Source organism: Pediculus humanus, genomic scaffold (assembly GCF_000006295.1).
Source record: "Pediculus humanus corporis 1103172107373 genomic scaffold, whole genome shotgun sequence".
Classification (NCBI taxonomy): domain Eukaryota; kingdom Metazoa; phylum Arthropoda; class Insecta; order Psocodea; family Pediculidae; genus Pediculus; species Pediculus humanus.
In genome coordinates, this window is record NW_002987001.1 from 123,231 (window position 1) to 147,139 (window position 23,909).

Here is a 23,909-nt window from a genome sequence, read left to right on the forward strand (position 1 = left end):
TTAACAAAATATCAATACTGAAAAATTTTTAATTTTTGAAAGCAAGTGATCCACAATATTTGGTAAAAATTAAAAATATTAATAAAATATATTTTTGTTTCCAATTTTCACGTAAACAAAAAAATATTTATCACATTAGCAACCTAAAAAACCAATTGTGACATCATATTGTTCATAATTATTTGTTATAAATTTTAATTAAATTTTTTTTTCGAATCACTTTCATACTAAAATCACAGCAACCTGCAAACTTTTTGAATTGTGCTTTCAATTTGTTGTATGAACCTTTCAAAAATTTAAAAATTATAAAATTATGTTTAGGTTGTCATTTCCCATGTAGTTCCCATTCATTTTCATTTTTGGTGCACGTAAAATTTTCACACTGTAATTACACCTCATTTCAAAAATAGCTTCTATAAATCACTTACTAACAAAATAAAGCTTAAAAGCTTTACAATGTATTATAAGGGTACAATTAATTTCATTAGTTTCTAAATAATTAAATAATAATAATAATAATTAATAACAAACATTTAAAAAATAAAAATTAAATTTTTTTTTTTTTTTTTATGGAAAGAAAATTAAACTGTTAAATTATATGAAAAATGAATTAATTAAATAAATAAAGCACTTAATAACCATAATTTTTTTCTTAAAAAAAACAAACAGTTATTGTTCCTAATATTACTTTTTTTATAGTTCAGTTTTATAATGAATAGGTTTTAATTCTTCGATTCTTTTGATGAAATCAATTTTTTCAATGCATCCTTCGCATGTTTCATCCCAATCTGATAATATTTTTTTTAAATCTCTTACTTTTAGTTTTTTAAGATCAACTGAACCTATGTCAATTTCCTTATCTGAAAATTATTTATTTAATAATATAAATTAGTTTATGTGTAATTTGCAATGCAAAACCGAACAATACGAAAACGAAAAAAAATTTTTTCTCGAAACAAATTATATTACCATATCTAAGTTCACATATTTGATTATCTTTTTTTTTAAGCTTTTCACAAACTTTAAGAGCAGGCATGCCCCATGACAGTGGCTTTGACATTTCTCCTAAAATTCCAGTCGCAGATTCTTCCAACCCTCCAAGATAATAACACTAAAAGTTAAAGTGATAATTAAAATTAAGAGTTGGGAGCTAACTAAAACTACTTATAAATAATTTGCTAAATCGTGATAATATTTAACTTACAAATCTATTTTCTTTAGACTTAACATTTTTGCAATGTTCTTTGAATTCTTTTTCTATTAATTTATGGTCTTTTTTAATAGCATCGGATAAAGAATTAGCAAATCTTTCTAATACTGTTACACAAACTGAAAAATAAAAATAAATAAAAAATTAATATTACAAACTTGAAAAAATTATCAAATTTAAAAATTTTTTACACAACACTCATTTATACCTTCACAATCTTCTTTTTTTAAAGAATTTGCAGAACTAACAGCAAATACTAAAACTACACTTATTATGTATATCACATACTTCAAATCCGGAATCATAGTGACCTATCAAAGTAAAAAAAAAAAAAAAAAAAAATTATCAATTATTTTTAAGTTAACTTTGAAAAAACAAAAAACTTTTGAGTAATTTAACAATCGTTGTGCAATATTAAAAAATTATTTTTTTTCTTAAGAAAAATTGAATTTAATACACCACGTTATACATAAAAAATTTTTTTAAAAATATGAAGTCGGCAAAATTTTTTTGACTTACAGATATAATGTAACCGGTAAATAAATTCAAAATTTACGATGCAAAAATAAATAAATGAGTACGTTAAAAGAATTGTTTTTTAAATAACGAACAACGATTCAAACTTTATTCTTGATATTTTGTTAATAAATGAAAAAATTTTAAAATAATATCCAAGGCCCACGTCATGGACAAAACAGTAAAGAATAGCGTGTTCAAAAACTGACGTGGTTTACACAATAACAGTGTTGCCAACTTCTGAAACTGATGTTGTTTTATTAAATTCACTACATTTTTATTATTTATATAAATTTACTTTAAAATTATAATTATTATTAATATTTTTTAATAATAAATAATTTTATAATCTAAAAAAAATAAAATAATGATAAATAGCTCGTTAAAAAAAAAACTAAATGTGAAAATAAAGATAAATAGAATCATGGTAATTCAGTACTACCAACTTTTATATTTTGTTAACTATTTTACTAAAAGTAGTCTAAAAACATTTTTTTTAAAGTTATTCATTTTTAATAATTAAAAATATGGCACCACGAAGAAAGTGTCCATTTAGTGGAAAAGCTAAAAAAGAGCAAATAAAGGAAAAAAAAATTAAAAATCAAATTAAAAAAGGTATGCTTTTTAAATTTAATGCTTTTTTCTAAAATATAACTTTTAAAAAATTTTCTAAAACCATACTGTAAAATAAATATATATTTAAATTCTAGACCTACCTTTACCTTTATTTTGTTTCTTAAAATAATTTTATGTAAGTGACAAATATATAATTATTAAATATTGAGTATATTAATTTTAGGACAGAAACCAGTTGTACCTTTTTTAACTAAGCATTCTGATGAATCTGATAATGAAGAAGAAGAAAAAACCGTTAAGTTAAATATACAACCATTTTCAAAAAATTCCAAATCAGGAAGAGATGCAAATAGGTAATTATTTTTAATTATTGTTTTAAAAATTTGATTTTATTGACATTGTATATAAATTTATTCAAGATATGTATTACATTTTTACAAAGAGACAAAAGCTGAAATTGAAGAAAAAAAAGAAGCTGCTCGACAATCATTAAAAGCAGTCAGTGAAAAAGACTTGGAAGTTATTATTGATAATTATTTTCCAGAAACAATCTCATTTCCGAAAAGACCTCCTTGGAATTTTGATATGTCAAGAGAAGAACTTGAGGCTAGGGAGCACAGATATTTTACAGTAAAATTTTTACTTGAATTAAAAAAATTTAAAAAAAAAAAAATTAAATGTTTGATTTTTTTTAAAATGCAAATTTGAAAAAAAGCATTTAATAACTTTTGAAAAGATTAATATGTTTTAATTCAAAAACTATTTTAAAAAATTCACTTCTTTATTTTCAATTTGATAGAGTTTAAATTTGTTTTAGGATTTTGTTAAAAAATTAGAACAAGACTTTGGTTCTAAAAACTTAAGTTATTTCGAATTAAATTTGGAAACATGGAGGCAATTGTGGAGAGTATTAGAGATGTCAGATATTATTCTCATAATTGTTGATATTAGATTTGCTGTAAGTTAAATGACATGTTTTATACTAAAAATTATTATCATGTATTCATACATTTAAATTAAAAAATAAATTTTTTTGTAGGCTTTTATGTTTCCTCCATCTTTATATAAATATGTTTGCGAAGAACTGAAGAAAAACATGATATTAATTCTTAATAAAATTGATTTGGTTTCTCCAAGTTTAGTGGTAGCATGGAAACATTATTTTTTATCTAATTATCCGACATTAAAAATAATTACATTCACTTCATATCCATCATATAATCTTCGAAGTACAACTGAAAATAAATCAGGTGTGTGTATATATATATAAATTCACAATATTGTCCATGCTTTTAAAAGTTGATAAAACAAAATTTATTATTATTAATAGGATTACAAATTAGAAGAAGAAGAGGTAAATTGAGAATGGCTGCAGAAGGTGCTCAAAAATTATATGAAGCTTGCAAAGAAATTACTCAAAATCAAGGTATCATCATTATTATTATATATACTTAAAAAAAATTTGAATTTTACCAAAGAAATCGACAAAAAAAAAAAAAACTGTTAGTTAAAATGAAATAAAGCCAATGAAAATTTGTTTTAGTTGATTTGACGTCTTGGAATAATAAAATAACTGAAGAAATGTACAACACATATGATGATGACGAATGCAACATTAATGTTGTCACCGAAACAATAGACACTGGATATAAGGAACATGTGAAATACAAGGGAGGAAGTTTAACTATTGGTTGTATTGGTCAACCCAATGTTGGAAAATCATCACTAATGAATGCTATTATGGGAAAAAAAGTAAATATGTTAGTTAACGTCGGAAATTTTCCATTTATCAAATAATTAAATAATTTTCCTTTTTTTAAATAGGTAGTGAGCGTATCTAGAACTCCTGGTCATACGAAACATTTTCAAACAATTTATTTAACTAAAAATGTTATTTTATGTGACTGCCCCGGTTTGGTGTTTCCCAGCACAACCCCCAGAACACTCCAAGTGAGTATTATTCCTTTTAAACTCCCTTAAAAAAACTTTTTCAAAAAACTTCATTTTAAAAAATAAAATATTTTTTTTAGATTTTAAATGGAGCGTATCCGATCGCACAAGTTCGAGAGCCTTACACAGCAGTAAAATTTTTAGCAGAACGACTCGATTTGCCAAAATTATTGAATATTCAACATCCGGAAAATGATCAAATTTGGTCGGCCATTGATATTTGTGATGGTAAAAATTTTTTTTTTTTTTTTTTTTTGGGTGGAGGGGAATATTTTTTATTAATTTAATCAATATTACTGATGAGTAAAACTTTTTAGGATGGGCTAAAAAAAGAGGATTTTTTACTGCGAAAACTGCCAGGCCAGATACGTACAGAGCAGCAAATAATTTATTAAGAATGTCGCTGGATGGTCAAATATGTCTTTCATTTAAACCCCCTGGATTTTTCGATAAACAAGGTAAGAACGAGATTTATATTCTTGTAAAAAATAAAGTAATTTCATTTTTACGATATATAAATAATTTTTCAGAGTATTGGAATAGTCATCCAGAAGTGACTGAAATATCTTGGATTCAAGCAAAAGACAAGGCGTGTAAAGAACAAGAAGAAAGCGATAGCGAAAGGAGTAATTCTTCGTCTGGTGATGAAAATTCTGATTCAGATGATGAAAGTGATGATTCGAGCGAAGACATTAGTCAACCACTTGTTTCTAACAAATTTGAACTTTTACAATTGAATCAAGACTGAATATAAAAGTAATTATTTGCACGTACTAATTATTTACACTTTTTTTTTTTTTTTAAAGCATTTTTTTTAAAAAAATGTAGTAGTCAACGGGGATTTCGAATCGCATTTATTCTGATGGCCGAGTATTTTTTTTTTTATATGTATATGGGTTTTTCTTTTTAAAATTTATTTTTTTTAGGAATCGATTGTGTTTATTCATAATAAAGTATGTATTTTCAACTTAAATTTAAGTAATGAAATTATTTTTAAAAAAAAATTTTGAATTACCTGCATTTACTAATTTTTTTTTTTTTTTTTTAATGGCTAAAATTTTTTTTATTTAAATATTAAATGGTTTCGTTTAACCACTACTTTTTGAGTCCTAAACCTTTTCCCTTTTTTCCTTTTTGATCCATAACTTCAAATGGATTCCTTGTTGCTTCCGTATATATTTCTTGACTTCTTTCTTTTATTTCTAATCTATTTGGAACTTGAGCATCTTCGATCATGAAGTCAACAATGAGAGCAGCTAAAAATAAAAATTAATACGATTGATTGATTGATTGATTGACTTTTTTTTTTTTAATTTTAGGTATTAAAAGTTAAGGGTTATTTAATACTTACGAGCTTCAACAACATCTTCAACCGGATATAAATTGCTAGATATAAAATTAGATACGTGTTTGAAATGTGTTACGAAAGCTCTTTCTTCTTCAGCTGCTGGACCAATTTCTTTTAATCTTGTTTTCAAAAACATTACTTTGGAATCGATGAGATGAATCAATCTCTGGGCTAAAATCATTAAGTAATTTTTTATTTATTTAATTTTTTTTTGAAATATTTTTTTTCGACGTGAAGAAATTTTGTTTACCTTCTTCATTGATCGGAGGTTTCGCGACTTCTTCGGCTGTACTCTCCGTTTTAAAACGCAAAGATTCGGCTAAATTATTAACCGGCCAGGGTAGTACGTCTTTGTCTATATAATCTGGGGGCGTTTTGACTTCTTCTAAAAGTTTACATAATCTTTGCAAACCGCATCGCAATCTCACGCTCACATTCGACACTTTATTCTGTTCAAAATTGATTTGTTTCAATCTATTTTTTTCAAATTCTATTTTACTGTTTAATCTTTTGCATTCTGAATCAAAACTTGCAAGAAAAAAAAAAAAAATTAATTAATTAATGAGTTTGATGATTTTATATAATCGTTATTCCACAAGGTTTTTTTTTTTTTTTTAAATTTGCAACTAATGAGAATTAATATCAGATATTTAAATAGGATGGGAAAAAAAAAAAATTTGTTTTTGTTTAATGTTTTTTATAAATTAATTTGTTTATAAATTTCAATTCATTGCGTCGAATAAAATCCGTTAAAATGTTGCAAAATTAAAAAAAAAATTGTAAATATTTATAAATGTTTTTGTTTAATTTTTAAACTTTTAGTTGTGCGAATTGTTGTCTATTTATTACTCTGTCTTTTTAAGTCAAAAAATTTGTTTTAAATTATTTTAAATAATAATTACAGTGATGTTGTTTCCGCTCCCGAGTGATACAAAGAATAAAACATTAAATCCGCGTGATTTTTTTTATTCAGCATGTCTTCAAAGGCTACCGCATTTTGTCGCAATTCTTCCAAAAGTCTTCGTTTTTGTCTTAACGTATTTAACATGCTGTAATTTATTACAAAGAGTAAAATGTTTATCATCATTATTAATAATATATATATATGTGTAAACATAGGGAATTTTATTATCGGCGTACTTGGGCAATATATTTTTAGCATTTGGTACCAGGGTGACATCTTGTAATCTTGTAAGAATATCATTTAATTCGCGAATTTCTTGTTCAATGTCTTTACCCTTTTTTTTGGGTTCTTCAACCGTTACAGTTTGAATCATTTGAACGTCGAATTCACTCTTAAAAAAAATTTTTCATCACCAAATTTACCAAGTTATGGTCCCCCCCTTTGGTTTCGAAAAAATTTACCTCAGTTCGAACAAGTCCTTGAGATTCTTCGAGCAATGCGACCAATCTTTCCCGAATTTCTTTTAAACAAGCCTCCCTGTCGACCATATTGGATCTGACTTCCTTCTCCAACCTCGCGTATTCGTATTTCATGTTAGCCATTTCTTCCATGGCCAATTGACCCATTTCAGTAGCTCTTATCAAGCATTTGTGTTGTATGTTGCTGTCGCTTTGAAGTGTTACCAAAATTGCTTCGTAGTATCTTTGATCCTTCAGAAAAAGGAATTCTATAATTTTGACATACAACAATCAAAGATTTAAGTTTCGTTACATTAATTTTTGTTTTGTTTTTTGTCATTATTTCCATTTAAACTCACTTTTCTAAGGACTGCTAACATTCTTCTATAAACGCCTTGAATATTTTTAGCAGCACAAAATTTAACGTCATAGTTTTGTATTGCATTTGTTATTGCTTGCTGTTGTATATCTTTTCTATCAAAATCTGGAAGAGAAGTTAAAAATCGAAGATTTCCTAATTCAACCTAAAAAAAAAAGAAACGCAATTTTATTTAACATTCAATCATTCATTGAATATTTCACAAAAACTATAAGTTTTATCAATACTACATTTTAAACTTTAAAATACTTTACTGGATATATAATTAACAAAGAATAATAATAATAATTAATAGGAAAAAAAAAATTAATAATAATAAACCACAATTCAATGAGACACACCTTTTTGTCTAGTAACCGTCTTTGTTGTTGACTTTTTTTATAACGAATTATATTTAAATTTTTTTTACGGCAAAATATCCTGTGATTAAGATCTTCAATAATTTTCTAAAATGAAAAAATTTTTTTTTTTTTTTAACAATGACAGCCATTCTCGATAAAAAAAAAAAAATAAATGAAAAATTAAAATTTACATCTAAACTCATGTTCATATAAGCCACTTGTAATTCTTTGTGATTTTGTAATAATCTTCTGGCAAGGCTTCTATCTCCATGTACGCAATTTTTTAACTGATCTTGAAGTTCTAAAATTTCTTTTCTTAACTGTTTTATTTTTTTATAATTTTTTTTTTTTAACACGTTCGTATCTTTAACTTGATTTTTTTGCTCACGATCTGAAATGATAATCACGTTCGTAATAAAATAATAATAATGATAATAATTTTTATTATGATTATTAAGGAAAATAATTAATTAATTTACTGTATATTTTAATAAGGCCCTTATACATAAGAAGTTTATCCTGTACGGTCCATCTATCATCTTTGACTCCGATGGCTTTTAGCTGTTGAAGTGTCATTAATTTTGAAAAAGACATTTTTTCTTATTATTTTCTTTCGGTTAAAATAAATTACTTATTGATATTTATATATAATATACATAAATATTTCTATTTAATTATTTTTACAATAATAAAATTAAAAAGTAAAATATAATTTTTAATTAAAACGAACCGAACTGAGAGTAAATTGTTTGTAAATAAAGCAGAAATTATATTACGTATTAAAAAAAATTTTTTTTTTTGGCGGGTAAATTTAAAATTTCCGAATGAAAATAAATTAAATTCATATAAAATTCGTATCAATCAAATTGATTTAATTACGAAAGAAAAAAAATAAAATACTTTTTTTAAAAAAAAAAAAACAATTTAACACTTATTTAATTTTCTTACGATAAATTCAATTTTAATTTAAAAAAAAAAAAAAAAAAAAAACCGTTGAATATTTCAAATTCGTTCGCGAATATAAATTTAAATTCTAGATTCTAGAGTCACGATAAAAATATAATTAATATTTTCCATTAGGTGTGTATTATTATTATAGAAAAGAAAGTGAATCGTTGTGAAAATAACATTAACTGGAGTTTTGTTTTTTTAAAAGTCACGTGACGTCTCGTCAAATTTAGCTCTGTAAGTCTAGTCTTGGACCACGCATCATCCACCATAACGAATCAGTCCGGTTTTCGCGCCGACATGAATTGGAGGGAATTTACATGATAAAATTTTTTTCTAACCGTCAACGAGGTTTTTAAGACCTTGAAATGTTTTATTTTGTGTTCAATTTTTACGGTTACGTTTGATTGCTTTTCACCCCGATTTAATTTTGTGCTTTTACCTGGCCTCAAATTAAAGTTATTTATTTTATTTTTTTTCGAATCAAGGTGTAAAATATAATTTTTTTGTGTATTTAGAAAAGGTGCTTTTTTTTTTTGTTTTGTTTTCTTACTAAAAAGTTATAATGTAAATGTTGTGTTGTTTATGAAATAACCTATTAGTTTTGTTTTCAACTTGTTATATATATAAATAAGGTAAGCCAAAACATAATAATAATTATTTTACAATTTAAAAGTTTATTTGCTTTTACATTTTAACTCTAGTAAAAATTTCAATTTTACTTTGAATGATAATGAAAAAGATTTCCAGTGAGGAAATAAGATATTTAATAAAAGAAAAAAAACCATTTCAAAATTAATTTTATTAGTTTTAATGAAGGGGGTAGTAGCATCACTCGATATAAATTAAAAGTTGTTAGAAATGAAGTGCAACGTGCACCCCTCATTTCTTGATGTTTAGTTTAATTAATAATTATATATATTTCATATTTAATAACAATATTCGAAAAACTGTGATGAAAGGTATCTCAAACAGTAAACATACATATAAAAAGAATTAAACGAATGTGACAAAATGTTAAAAAACTGCATGTGGGTGGCAATAGTATATATATATATGGTTCATGGAATTTTTTTATCAAATGCCAAAACTTTTGTTTTCCACAGCCAAAGAATCTGTCAATATTTTTTTTTTTTTTTTTTATTCGGTCACAATTCTCAATGTTTTAAAACTGATTTATTGATTGTAAATTTTTTTTTATTTATTTTTATTTAAAACTTTGGTCTTTGTATTATTATTATTATTAATTATTTTTTAATTCGAACCATCAAATTTTTTTTTCTTTCTTTTATTTATTTTATTTTGTACATCATGTGTAAATTAATTTGACCTGAGTTTAATTTTTTTTTGTTATATCATCGAAAAATTTTAGGAAGTGTGTGTGTGTATAAAGAAAGTGTTTCCATAAAAAAAAAAAAAAAAAAATGATGTAAACATATCTAAGAAATGGTGGAATTGAGCCAATTTATTGTTGTTATTCTTTTTTTTTTTATTTTTTTTTTTTGTTTTTTTTTTTTATTTTTAAATTAAAAGGTATTGTTTACTGTTTTTTTTTTTTTTTTTTTTTATATTTCATTGCAAACTGCATTCTGTGCAATTATGCTTATCACAGTATAATGATAAATTAAAACAACAATTTTCAACAATAATTTTTATATATATTCGCTATCAATTTATTAATTATAACAAGTAGTGAGTCATTCGAATATTATTATGTATGTACCCTCGAGTGTTTTAGTTTTCTCTCTCTCTCTTTCTCTCTCTCTCCCTCTCTCCCTCTCTATTTAAACATTTATTAAAAAAATATTAAATAATTATCAGATGTTTGAATATTTCAAATGTGTTATATGTTTTCACATTCGAAAGGGCAAAAACATCATTTTTTTTTTTTTTTTTTTTAGGAAAATGAAAAGGGGGTAAAAGTCTTAAAAAAAAAAAAAAAAAAAAAAAACAAGAATTTAAATTTTTTTTTTTAAAAAAAAAAAAAAAAAAATTTTTTTTTTTTTGACAATATTAATAATTATTATCAGGCTTCGGGTTATCTCCCTCGCATTTACCTTTCATGGTTACATGCTTCGAAACGAATTTCTTTGAAAAAAAATTAAAAAATTTTTAAAAGAATTATTATTATTATTATTTTTTAAATACATGCTCACGATGCATACATACATGCATACATATGTACATGATCGATGTCAAATAGTAGTAGTAGTAGTAGTAGGGACTTTAGTCGTGTAGATTTATTATTATTATTATTATTATTTTTTTTTTGATAACCGATGATTTGAGATGTTTTCAACGAAATATTTCTTAAAAGGGGGGAAATAAAATTCCCAATAAAGGTTTTTAAAAACGTAGATGGATAGAATGAAGAGTAGTAAAAAAAAAAAAAAAAAAAAAAAAAATGTTTTCTCTCATATGCTAAGAGTGCATTTTGTGTGAGTAGTCGAATATTGAAACCGGTGCATTGTTACAGACTGCACCTTCAGGCAATTTTGTTTTTTTTTTTTTTTCGAGCAGGAAATTCTTTTTAAGGCAAACGTCCTTGAATATATATATTTTTTTTGTTTTGTTCATCCACCACACACACACACACACACACACACACGCACACACACGAGCGTAGAAAAGAAAAAAATATTAAACCATGAGTTGGTTGGTTGGGTTGGTAGAGAAGAGTGAATGCATGCATTTTTTGTTCCGATTCAAATAATCGTTAACGATTATGTAACATGGAGATTTTTTTTTTTTTTTTTTGGTAATGAAACAAGGTTCTTTCTAAAAGAAATTTTTTTTTTTTTCAACATTACTCGTTCGCGATGAATGTGTTGGGCGTTGAAAATGTGTTTTAACCACATAAAACGAAGAGAAATGGAATGGTTGGCAGGTTTAGTCGTTGAATCATAGGTTGATTTTGCATTAATTAAAATAAACCTTGAACTTAAAAACAAAACAAGAAGAAAAAAAAAAAACGTCTTGTAGATTTATTTTATGAGTTTTTTTTATTTTGAATGAAACATCATTGAACCGTTTGTTTTTTTTGTGTCTATTTTCTCCCTTACATTTTTATTTTTGTTGTTTGTTCGAATGATTTGTATCGGCGTACGATAATTCGTGGGAGAAAGGTTTTGTAGATAAAAGAAGAAAAAGTTGTTGTTGTTGTTGTTTCGTGGAATCGTCATCGATTCGACGATAAGAAACTTCCCCATGACGGAATAATTAATCGTAAAACGCTGAACAAATATTTGTTTTATCAAAAAAGTTTTTATTTAACAAAACAAACGAACGACTGGAATGGAAAGATGGATGGATGGATGGATTGTATGATGGTTGTGAACGTGTTGAAAATTATACCAAATCAAGTCCAAAGTTTTTGGCTAAAATAAAAAATCACAGATAAGATATTTAAAATAATCCTCTCGGAAATAACAAAGGTTAATAAAAAATTAAACACACACGCACACGCACACACAAACACAGGGGACAAACAATAAAGTTTAAAGTTTAGGGTAGTACCAAGCGCGTAATAAAAGTTAAAAAATTAGTCAAATTTGTAAAATGAAAAAGTATTGGGGGGGGGGGAAAAAGTAGTAAAAACCGTTAGAAATTTTGTGTGATTTCTAGAAAGACGAAAATAACGATTTGCGAACTCGCTATTAAAAGTGTTTTACCCCCTCCCCTCCTGACCCGCACCCCCGCAATATTAATTGTATCGAATTTTCCACTTTGTGATTTTTTTTTTTCTTCGAATTGTTTTCAGTGACTTTTAGAAAAAATTTCTTTGGGAATTTTTTCACTTCCGCTTTATTTATAATCATAAATTTTTAATATTAATATATTATAATTATTATAATTCGTTATGTTTATAATAAAGTGTGGTTTCCACGTGGCCGTTATGTGTGTGTGTGTGTGTGTGTGGATAAACTTTTCTTGATGATGTATTTAATGTGTATTTTTTTTTTCCCTCAACTTCTTCTTCTACGAAACGTTGTAAAATTTAAAAAAAAATTCTAAAATAACATGGTTAGCACATAAAATTAAATAATAATAATAATTTTAATCCTAATATGAAAATAAATGACGGAATGCGTTTGTTTTAGTAAAAAATAAATAAATAAAATTCTAGTTGGAGGCTATAAAATCTAAAGTAAAAAAAAAAAAAATAGTAATAGTTAGTTTCTTATAAAAGTCGTTAAATAACTAGAATGATATTATTTTTTGATATATAAGATGGTTGTTGTTGTTGTTGTAACTAAATGTGTTTTTTTTTTTTTTTTTTAATGAAAAATGTATTGAAATTTTCAAATAGAAAATTTATTTTTTATACATTTTTTAAAAATATTTTTAATTTAATTTAATTTATTTTAAAAAAAAATTCTTCCCCTTCAAAATCCTACTTAAGAATTTTAATTAAAAGAAAAAAAATTTTAAAGGCCCCTTTTTTTTTTTTTGTAAAAAAAAAAAAAAATATTGATAATAAGCCGTCAAAAAGTTTTAAAAAAAAAAAAAAATGTAAAGAAAAACCTTTTTTTTTTTTTTTTTTTTTTTATGAAAATTTTCTTTTATGAAAAAATTTTTGGAAGGCTGGGATTTTTTTTTTTTTTTTTTTTTTTTTTAAATTTTTTAACCAAAGTTAAAAACTCAAAAAATTACAAAAACTTATTTTGAAGTGAAAAATAATTGAATGAACCAAAGTAAAAAAAGAAAAAAAAAATTAAAGGTTGACATAAAAAATGGATGAGAGAGAGAGTTTTTTAAAAAAGGTTTTAAAGTATTAAGAGAAAGAAAATAGAAGGTAAACATTAAAATAAGGTAGGAAAATGAAAGGTAAAGAGAGAGAGAGAGAGAGAGAGAAAGAGAGAGATTGGGAAAACAGAAGGGATGTGAAATTAATAGTGTAAACTTTGAAAAAAAAAAGTTTTTTTTTTTTTTTTAAATGAATAATAATTGATTTTCTATTAATTTTAAATTTGTTTTAATAAAAGTTTTTAAATAATAATTAAAATTGAATTTTAATTAATTTGCATGATTTTAAATTATTATTATTATTATTATTACATAATCAATTTTATTTTTGACAAATTGTGTGCACGACAAATTCTTTGCAACGTCCACTTTGGATCTCTAAACGATTTATTTCCAATGCCCCCCCCCCCTCATTCTTAATTTTTTATTCTCCATTTAAAATAACATTCAATGATGGTGGGCGGGGCGGGGGAGGAGAGGGATAGGATAAAATATTAGGAAAACTAGAGTTTTAATAATTTATTTTAATTAATCGATAATTAAAAAAAAATAAAAGGGCTGGAAGTTAGTTAGTTTTTTTTTTTATTCTTCGACGTCTCTTTATTGTTTGTAATGTTTTTATGTTCTTGTTTAGGTAGATAAGAGAAGTTATGTTCGAGTTAATTAATGTAAAGTAATACTTGTTTATGTATTAAATGGTATGCGTAACGATTAAATTTTATTTTGCACGAAAATTATTCATCATCTCAGACGTTTATGTTTATTTGGTTTTCCCTCCATTTTTTATTTTTATTTTCAAAATTATTAAATAATTGAGTCATAATTTTATTACGGTTCGTTGTCGATGTTTAACGAGAAAAATAGTTTGTGTCATTTACACTTAGTATTGAAAAATAAAACCAAACTAAATATATGTGTATACATTTGAACTTTTGTGAACTTTGAAGGCGGTGAACTCTTTGGCTTGGGATAATTTTTTTTTCGAACCTTTAATGAAAGATAATAAAAGAAAATAAATTAGCAGATAAGGTAGTCGAATATGTATACCCGAAAACCGTTTTCGTGATAGTCGTGTTAACTCACCGTGGAGTTTTTTGAAATAATAATGGTGGCCCCATTTTAAATTTGTCTTTACATTGTTTATATTGTTTATTTGACAATCGTATTTTGAACGTAATTTATCATTCATCATGCGGGTGTACATAAGATGTATCGTTCCCTGTTTACGTATATATCATTATTATTATTAGTAAGATATTTGCAAATCGCATCTTATGGCTTGGCTGGAAATATGTTAATTTTACACCACGTAAACTAACATATTGACTCTTCGAAAGGGGGGGGGGAAATTTTTTCCACGCGATTACGGTACATTATGAAACGCACGAAAGTATTTTTATATTAAAATTTAAAAAAATCGTTTTCATTAAAAACAAACAAACACACGCACACGCACGTACGCACACGCGGAATTCATTCCGGCATGTTTTCGTCTTCAATTAAAGTTCTGCAAAATATCGTTTATTAGTTTTTTATTTCGCCATTAAAATGCAAAAAAAAAAAAGTAAATAAATAAATAAAAATTACCGTTTTGATTTCATAATGTTTAATGCATTATTTTATAAAAATTTATAAAAGTATACATATATGTATATGTACATAAATATTTATTTTTTATTGCGAGAAATGATGAAAAAAAAAATTTATTTATTTATTTATTTTTTTTTAATAGTCTTTAAACGTGCGACTTAATTAAATTAATAATAATAATTTTTTTATACGTATGAAGATCGAAAACGTGATTTTTTCTTCTTTTTTTTTTTATTCCTTAATTATATGATTAAAGCGGCATTTTGTATTTAATTATTATTATTTAAATTTTTAAAAAAATAATTGGCAATTATACTTTACAAGGAAGGGAAGGGGGAGGAGGGAGAAGAGGGGGAAAATTCATTTATTTGTTTTTTTTTTTTTTTTTTTTTTTCGTTGTTTATATATTTAGGCTTCAAACCGTTATTGTTCAAGATTTGTGAAGAGGAGAAGTAGTAGTAGTAGTAGTACGGAGTCAATTTAATGAATGATTTCATTCAGCGAATGGAAATCTTGTGTTGGATTTTTTTAAAGGTTTTGAGGTTTTTAGGCCCGCAATTGTTTGTTTTGTGTACTGATCAAAATTTTAAAATGCGTAAAGGAAAATAATTACAACCATAGAAATTAAATAATTTTTTCGTTTGGAATAAATTTAAATGTTAAATTATTATAACGTGTGCGTTTGATTATATATATATTTATATTTAAAAATAACAATAAATCTCGATGTATCGTTAACAGGATAACGTACGATGATAATAATAATACGTAAAAAAAAATTTTTGTTGGAACGTAAACGAAACAACATAAAATGTGATGCGTTTGAATTGACTTTAATAAAATGAAAGAAATCACTTTAATGGAATCGTGTGAAAAGTTAAGGGGGGGGGGAAAAATTACATTTGCAGGGTAGAAAGAGAGAGAGAGAGAAAAACGATTCATCATCTGCCTATTTTCGCATTAGTTTTATCTAAAAATATTTTCGAAAACGATAGCGTCGAGATTAATAAAGAAAAAAAATAGGAGAGATTTTGGTGTTGTTGTTGTTGTTAAAACTTTAAATGGATTTTCGCGTTTTTTGTAAATCGAATGCAAAATTATTATTATTATTATTATTATTAATAATTTTTGAAGTTATTTGATTTTTTTAAAGAAAATTAAATAGCTTTTGTACATTCAATCGATGTCGAATTAAATTAATTAAATTATTTTTTTCGAGTTCTAACACCAAATTTTTTTTTTTTTCTTTCGTCGCCATCCACCGTCACGCGAAAGCCCATGGAAGTCATTTTGTTTTTTTCCTCTCCTTATATTGAGTACCAAAAAAAGAAAAAAAAAGAAACAATAAAAACTTAATTTCGAATTCTTCGTGTGTGCATTTTTTTTTTTTTTTTTTTTTTTTTTTTTTTATTCCTCGAAAAAATTTGATTGTTTTTTTTGTTAAACGTTTTGAATGATTTGTATTCTTAAAATATTATTATTATTTTTAAGTTTGTGTCAGTCACGTGTATGTGCAAAAAATAAATTTTACTCTTCACCTGTAATTAAAAAAAAAAAAAAAAAGAAAAAAAAAGTTTTGATTTCGCAATTATTTTTATTATTTCGAGCCAATGATGTACGGTTTTTAATTTTTTTTTAAATTTTGAAATTTTTTCTAACGGATTTTTTTTTTTGTTTTTTAAATTTATAAATTCAAAGGCTCTTTTGCTCTATTCGATGTTTTTTTTTTTTTTTTTTTTTTTAAAATAGAGTTTTTCATCGTAATAGAAAAAAATTTTCTTTTTTTTCCCCCCTTTTTTTATATTAAAATTTATCGTTAAGCGAAAGGTTAAAAATAATGATGGACGTTTTAAAATGATAAATTTACAATGAGCAACAATTCGAAAAAACTCAATTAAGTGTAATTATTATTATTATCATTATCATTATTATTATTATCATTATCATTATTATTATTATCATTATTATTTGTGTCATTGTTGCAAATTGATTGATTGATTGATTGATATCGTTTCGATTATTTGTTTAAAATAAAATCACGTGACGCCATAATTAAATTTTTTTTTTTTTTTTGAATCGCGTAAAATTATTTACGGTCGAATTATTTACAAAAAAAAATTTTTTTTTAATTTTCCTCAGCCATTCGCAAGCTTTATTTGTGGCAATTTTTATCATCGACTTCCTTTTCCGGTTTAAACAACATTTATCTTCGTGGGGGGGGGGAGGAATGATTTTCGGTTAAAGTTTAAACAAAAAAGATTTTATTCCCCTCCCCCCTCCCTTTCTCTTTTCTCTCCATTTTAGTTTTTTAATCTCTCATTAGCGTAAATTATTATTATTATTATTTCTTTTTTTTTTTTTTTTTGTAAGCTCGGTTGAATTAAACCGTTATTTTTAAAAAATACCTGAATGGTAGAAAAAAACTCCCGCATTCCCTTTAATTTTCTTTTTTCTTTTTTCTTTTTTTTTTTTTTTTTTGTTTTATTTTCTTTTCGTGAATAATTGAATGATAATCCGCGGAATATTCTTGTGTGTTTGTTTACCCGTGAAAACTTGTTTGAATAAATTTTATTTTACCTTTTTTCTGTATTTTCTCTTTGTTTTATTAAGTGTATTTTAATGAGTTTTCCTGAAAATCTCAGAAATGGAAAATTGAAAAATGATGATAATGATAATGATAATAATAATGATAATAACGAGGCATCATAAACAACGAAAAAAAAAAAAATTTTTTTTCCCTTTATTTTTATTTTCATTTCTTTTTAAATATCGTATCGAGAAAACGGGTTGTAATTTATTTTATTTTTTAATAACCGCGCGTAAATAATAATAATGATAATAATAATATTAATAATAATTATAGGGGTTCGTTAATAATTTAAAGTCGTTTTTTTTTAATTTTAATTTTAATTTTAATTTTATTAATATTCGAAAGGTTTTTTTTTTTTCGAACGAGTTAAATGGAAAAAATTAAAGAAATTTTTTTTTGTTGTTTTGAAGTTTAAATTAGTTTTTGAAAAAAAAAAAAAATTTCCATTCGCAATTAGTTATGAAAAATAATTAAGATAACTAAGATTAATATTTAAGAATTCATAACTCACACACATTGATAAATTACACGCGATGATTTTGCTTTTCCTTTGTAAGGGGGAGGGAAAAGTTTTGTTGTTGGTATTGTTTTTTTGTGTGTAAAAGTTTGATTTTTCTTTTTTGGTTTTTTTTTTTTTTGCGGGGGGAGGGAGATTTGAAAGGAAAAACAAATAATAATGATAATGTTTTAATGTATTTAAATAATAAGTATGCTATTGGGGTAAAAATTATTCCCCCGATTTGGATTACACGGAAATGCAAGTTGTAGAGTAAGAAAATTTTTCCTTTTTCCTTTTTTTTTTATTTTTATATCCGTTTATTACTTGAGTTGCAGACGATGGAAAAAAAAAAAAAAAAAAAATTAAGTAAAAGGTTTAAGTGAAAGAAAAACTCGAGGCAATTTTTTTTTTTTTTAAAATGAATTTGACACGGGGAACCCGTGATTAACGTGGTGTATCGTCGTGTAATTTGAATCCATTGGAAAAATAATTAAGTTAAATTATTATTAAAAGATAATTTTCTTTTTTTTTTTTTTTCTTACTACTATTCATGATCGATCGTCTTGTTTTGATTGCGTGAAATTAAAAGAAATTGTAAGGGCAGAATTTAATAAGAGAGTTTTTTTTTTTTTTTATACATTTTATTTAATAATAAATTTAAAATAAAAAAAAAAAAAATAATTAAAAAAAGATAATAATAATTTAAAGAGCAAAAGGATGTGTGATAAAAAAAGAAGGAGAAACAATGGGGGGGGGAATCACGTTTTATTTAAAATGTGAAAAGAATTTAGAATGGAATTTAGTTTTTTTTTTTTTTTTTTTTTAAATAAATTAGTTTACTGTTAATAATTTAAATACAAAAAAAAAAAAAAATTAATTAAAACTTTTTTTTTTTGGTTACAAGTAATTTATATAAGCGGGATAAAAAGAAAATTTTAAAAATGGTTGATGACGACTTGTATTATTTTATTTAAAAAAAAAAAAAAAAATTTAAATTTTTTAAAACAATGAGAAATGAGAAACTATATACGATGCTTACGATAGTAGTTGAATAAAACTTTTATTTTTTATTTTTTTTTTCTAAATAACTCAAAGATATTTATTTTATTTAGATTTTGAGAAATGAAAATTACACGCTTAAAAAATAAGAGAGGAAAAAGGTGTGGGAAAAGTTTTTTACAAGTCATATACATTTAAAATAAAATTTTTTTTTTTTTTAAAGAAGAAACTACTATTGACTTATCAATTAAAGTAAATAAAAATTCAAATAGAACAAAAGAAATAATAATGAAAAATTTACATAAATTCAAATTTAAATTTAATATAAATGTGCGACGAGTACAAAAGAAAAGCGGAAAATTTAAAAAAACGACTTTTAATTCTAGCCGAAAAAAAGCCTTTTTCTCGGTTTAAAAAATAATTTTGAGGAAGTACCAAATCAATTAAAACCTTCACGTCGGTTTTTTCTTTCATACTAGATTCTGAGTATACATATATATATATATATATATATATATATATATATATATATATATATATATAAATTATATTTATTACATTATATTACTTCCTTTATTATTATTATTATCTTTTATACGTACCTACACAAGTTTTTTTTTTTTTTTAATTGACTTTAAAAACGTTTTATCCGTTTCATTAAAAATAAAAATTAATAATAAAAATATTTGCGGCTTAAATATTTTACGATTCGACCGTAAAAGAAAAGAAAAGAAAAAGCAGTAGGGGAATTATTATTATTATTATTATTATTATTATTTTTTTTTTTACGCGTAATCTATTGATTTTACAGTAAATAGCCAATTATTGATTTTTTTTTTTTTTTTTTTAAATTGATTTTTGATTCGCCATTTTAATTAATTTATATTTACTTTTGGCAGGGTCTTTTAATATAATTTTTTCTCCAAAAAAAAAAAAAAAAAAAGTAAGTCAGTAATTAAAATTTTTATTATAATTCAAAGGAAAATAATTTTTTATATGAATTGAAATTAAATCAAATACTTCGGGGCATAAATTCAATTGGAAAGCGTACCGGTAATATTTTCGAAAACCAAAACAAATAAAATTAATTAGGAAATGTATGGCGTGCTCATATACGTTTTACACACACGCACACACACGAAAATATATTTTACTAGAAAAGTTACTCACTGTTTCGCACTAATTATTCAAAGAGAATTAACCTAAAAAAAAAAAAAAAATGGAAAAAGGTCGTTCAAACCTTTTCAAAGAATGATTTCGATCATGTTTATCTCAACGGTAACGTTAATTAGTGTTTTTGTTAATAATAATTTAGTTTTTTCATTTTGTGACGATTAGTATAGATTGTGTATGAAAACTAATTTTTTGACGTAAATAATCCCTAGATTTCCTTCTCCGTTTTAATATTATTTGTTTTTTTTTTAATGTTTTCAAACATTACGACGTGGTTTTTTTTTAACCCGAAATCATCCGGATATATGTTAAAATCTGAGTCATTAGGTTACTTTCCTCGAGCGCACATTATTATTGTTTAACTAGTTTGTTTGGTTTTTTTTTTATAAAAAAACAAACATTTATTTTTCTAATGCGAATCGCTAATACGACAATTAATGAACATGTTAAAATTGTAAAAAAAAAAAAAAAATAAAAAGAATTCGTAAAAGCGTTACCGCAAAATGTTTGCGTTTTCAATATATTGACGATTGAATTGTTTGTTTGCATTGTATAGTTTGTTTTTTAAATCTCGTAAAATTCGTTTTTTTTATAAAAAAAAGATTTCAAAAATATTTGGCGCGAATATTGATATCCCATACTCTTGGCATTCCTTTTTCGTCATTAAAATGACGTAATACATAATAATTATGATTAGTCACAAAATTTTAGTATTCTTAATACTACGAGGGAGAAAAAGTGATTCAGAATGAAAATGTTTGAATTTTTTTTTTTTTTTTGGATTTTCTGTTTATAAAATTTTTTATGTTATTATTTTTTTTTTTTTTGTGGAAAGCAAAAAGACAATTATTACTGTGACGCAAAGGTCATAATTTAGGCTCGGTTTACGTATCAGATTCGGTTGAATCATTGTTGTTTATGAATGAACAATAATAATAATAATAATAATAAAACGATGAAACAATGAAAGTTTTAAATTTTTTTTTAATTATCTTTTTTATTGCAAAAAAAAAAAAAAAAACCTAATAGCGATACCTGATTTATAAAATGCTTTGTATTCTCTCTCTCTTTCTATTTTTTTTGTAGGTTTAAGGGTTAAAGGTTGATTGTTTGGATCTTGGGGCAGATGTAAAACAAACAAACAAAACCAGGTGTCCATCGCATGAAGGAATTTTTTTTTTTTTTTTTTTTGTAATACCCTAAAGGTTCTTTATTTGATTATTGTTCGAGTGTTTCAACTTGGAAAACATCATGAACAAAAACCAATCAATTAATTTATTTAATAATTATTATTATTATTTTACTCATTTGCAACGAAACAATTTTTTTTTCAAAAGGATTTAATTAATTAATTAACATTTTAATACAACTTAAATCGAAGAAAAGATGAAAAAAAAAAAAAAATTTAAGTTGCAAAGAAATTTTTTCCCATTTTGATTAATTTTATTGATTTCATTTGAAATAATAAATCGATTAAAATAATTTATTTTTAATTATAATTTATTAACGACGATTATTTATTTATTTGTTGGCGCTTGTCTCAGTTGAATAGTTGTGGTAACTAGATTAATTGTAAATCTATTGGAATAGTCAGTCAGATGGGAAGAATGAAGTTTCCACATCGAACAAGAAGAATATTATTTAATATATAAACGTTTTACTATTATTATTATTATTATTATTATTGTTTATTTCTTTTACGAATGTGATTAGCTTACTAATTTATTCCCATTTGAAAATTCGTTGGGCAAAGGGGTCATTGATCATGTACATCCGGCAAATTGAATTTAATTTTAATAAAAAAAAAAAAAAAAAGCGTGGACTATACGAAAAGAAAAGAAAAAAAAAAAAAAAATTTCTCTACGGTGTAATAATAAAATTGTAATATAAAAAAAACCGACATTGATTTTTTTTTTTTTTTAATTGTACGAAACGAATCGTCCGATTGCCCCCAGGGAAAAAAGGATTTAAAATTAAACGTTATTATTTCTCATATTTGACAGTTAGTTGGAAGGTCAAGGAGGTATTAATTATCAATGTATCAGGTATTAACTTGATGTAGGCTAACGATATATAAAAATATATATTTTTTATTTATTTACTCTTTTCAATTCGTTTACGATTATAAATAAATTGTTGACATATTTCGAAATAATTATAATAATGATGTTTTTTTTTCTCTAATTATTTTCAGGTTTTTTCAAATGAATAAAAAAAAATTTTTTTTTTTAACAATGTGAAAAAGGAATACGAAAATATTGGAAAATGTGCACACATTATATTATAATAATATAATGTTGAGAAAAAGGTTTTAAAACGTAACGTAATTATTACGAAAAATGAAACATGTTTAAAAGTGGAAAATATCACAAGAGAAAAAAGAAAATATTTGAATTAATCGTATGTAAAAATATTAAACACTGAGAGAAAAATTTTAGAAAAAAAAAAAAAAAAAAAAATACATTTCGAAATAACAAGATAAAAAAAAAAGGAGAAAAAAAAAAAAAGGGTAAAAATGCCTTCGAAAAAGCAATACGATTTAGTGCAAAATGACGAAAACGACACGAGAATTCCACTTCATCCAGAGGAAGCATTCCAACACGGAATTACATTTCAAGCAAAGGTAAGAATTATTTATTTATTTATTTATTTATGTGTCGCGTTTTTTTTCTTTGGGGTCATTCATTATTTTGATCTTTTTTTTTTAAAAAAAAATTCGTTAATGAAATTTCACGTTCGTTAAATTATCAAAAAGTGAAAAATTTGTGTGTTGTGTCGCCGTGAAAATTCGTGTTAATTATATAATAATAATAATAATAATAATGCTTAGTCGAAATTTAAATGATATCCGTATTTACGTTTTCCTCCGTTGATTGTATAATTTATAGTTTCATAAATGTAATTTTATCACTACGAAAAACTGGAGTTTAGTTTAATAAAAAAATAATTTTCGTTTAACAAAAGTAACGTACGTGTAATAAAATGTAGATGTATTACGTAATATTTTATATTTTATTCTCGCACTCGTAATTTATTTTTAGTTTTTTTTTTTTTTCTTTTTTTTTTTATTCCCGCATTTGATTAATCTACCTTTTTATTTACGAAAAAAAAGGCGTGTGTGTGTGTGTGTGTGAAAAAGGTATGAAAAGAATGGGTTGGAAAAAATTTTTTCGCATCGTTTTTATAAAAAATCCGATACCGGTTGTACTATATAAAAATAATGCGATTTTTTTTTTTTTTTAATAATTTTTTACGGTTCAAATGATTGGTTGTTCATTTTTTTTTTACAAGATTATTTAGTAATTGTTGCTAACGTGAAAGTATAAGGTACAGGTGCAGGTTTAAATTTAGGCAATGATAATTAATCGAAAGGGATTAGAAAAAAAATTTTGAATACTATTTATGTTATCCGGATGTTGACGATTATTAATAAAAAATCACAGCTCGAGCTTCGGGTTTGCTCCCCCCCCCCCGTAAAAATAGAAAAAAAATTTTTGTTTTGTAAGTGCGTGTCATAATTTCGTTTCGTGCGCGTCGTGAGTAATTATTATTATTATTATTATTATTATTATTTTTTTTTTTTTTTTCGTGAAAATGCACGTGATATCATATAAACAATTTGGAATTAATGGATGGATTTTTTCTTATAAAATTTTCTTTGTGATTCGAAACAAAAAAAAAA

At 24.3% G+C, this 23,909-nt stretch overlaps 4 protein-coding genes across 4 annotated transcripts; 2 read left to right on the forward strand and 2 right to left on the reverse strand.

The window, feature by feature from the left end:
• Positions 1 to 693: 693 nt before the first annotated feature.
• Phum_PHUM020240 (uncharacterized protein) lies at positions 694 to 1,515 on the reverse strand (the record flags this gene model as incomplete). Its single annotated transcript, XM_002422830.1, has 4 exons — positions 694 to 860; positions 970 to 1,111; positions 1,205 to 1,329; positions 1,419 to 1,515. 4 exons carry the CDS (start codon positions 1,513 to 1,515, stop codon positions 694 to 696), a joined length of 531 nt encoding a protein of 176 aa, XP_002422875.1.
• A 1,372-nt stretch (positions 1,516 to 2,887) lies between these two features.
• On the forward strand, positions 2,888 to 5,000 carry Phum_PHUM020250 (mmr1/hsr1 GTP binding protein, putative; the record flags this gene model as incomplete). The annotated part of the gene is made up of 9 exons (XM_002422831.1): positions 2,888 to 2,932; positions 3,120 to 3,260; positions 3,342 to 3,552; positions 3,633 to 3,728; positions 3,846 to 4,054; positions 4,127 to 4,256; positions 4,346 to 4,480; positions 4,570 to 4,710; positions 4,783 to 5,000. 9 exons carry the CDS (start codon positions 2,888 to 2,890, stop codon positions 4,998 to 5,000), a joined length of 1,326 nt encoding a protein of 441 aa, XP_002422876.1.
• Positions 5,001 to 5,347: 347 nt separating this feature from the next.
• Phum_PHUM020260 (uncharacterized protein) lies at positions 5,348 to 8,276 on the reverse strand (the record flags this gene model as incomplete). Its single annotated transcript, XM_002422832.1, has 9 exons — positions 5,348 to 5,478; positions 5,604 to 5,771; positions 5,851 to 6,128; positions 6,503 to 6,649; positions 6,741 to 6,895; positions 6,966 to 7,214; positions 7,322 to 7,486; positions 7,826 to 7,997; positions 8,188 to 8,276. 9 exons carry the CDS (start codon positions 8,274 to 8,276, stop codon positions 5,348 to 5,350), a joined length of 1,554 nt encoding a protein of 517 aa, XP_002422877.1.
• A 14,466-nt stretch (positions 8,277 to 22,742) lies between these two features.
• Phum_PHUM020270 (uncharacterized protein) lies at positions 22,743 to 23,163 on the forward strand (the record flags this gene model as incomplete). Its single annotated transcript, XM_002422833.1, has 2 exons — positions 22,743 to 22,850; positions 23,116 to 23,163. 2 exons carry the CDS (start codon positions 22,743 to 22,745, stop codon positions 23,161 to 23,163), a joined length of 156 nt encoding a protein of 51 aa, XP_002422878.1.
• Positions 23,164 to 23,909: the final 746 nt, after the last annotated feature.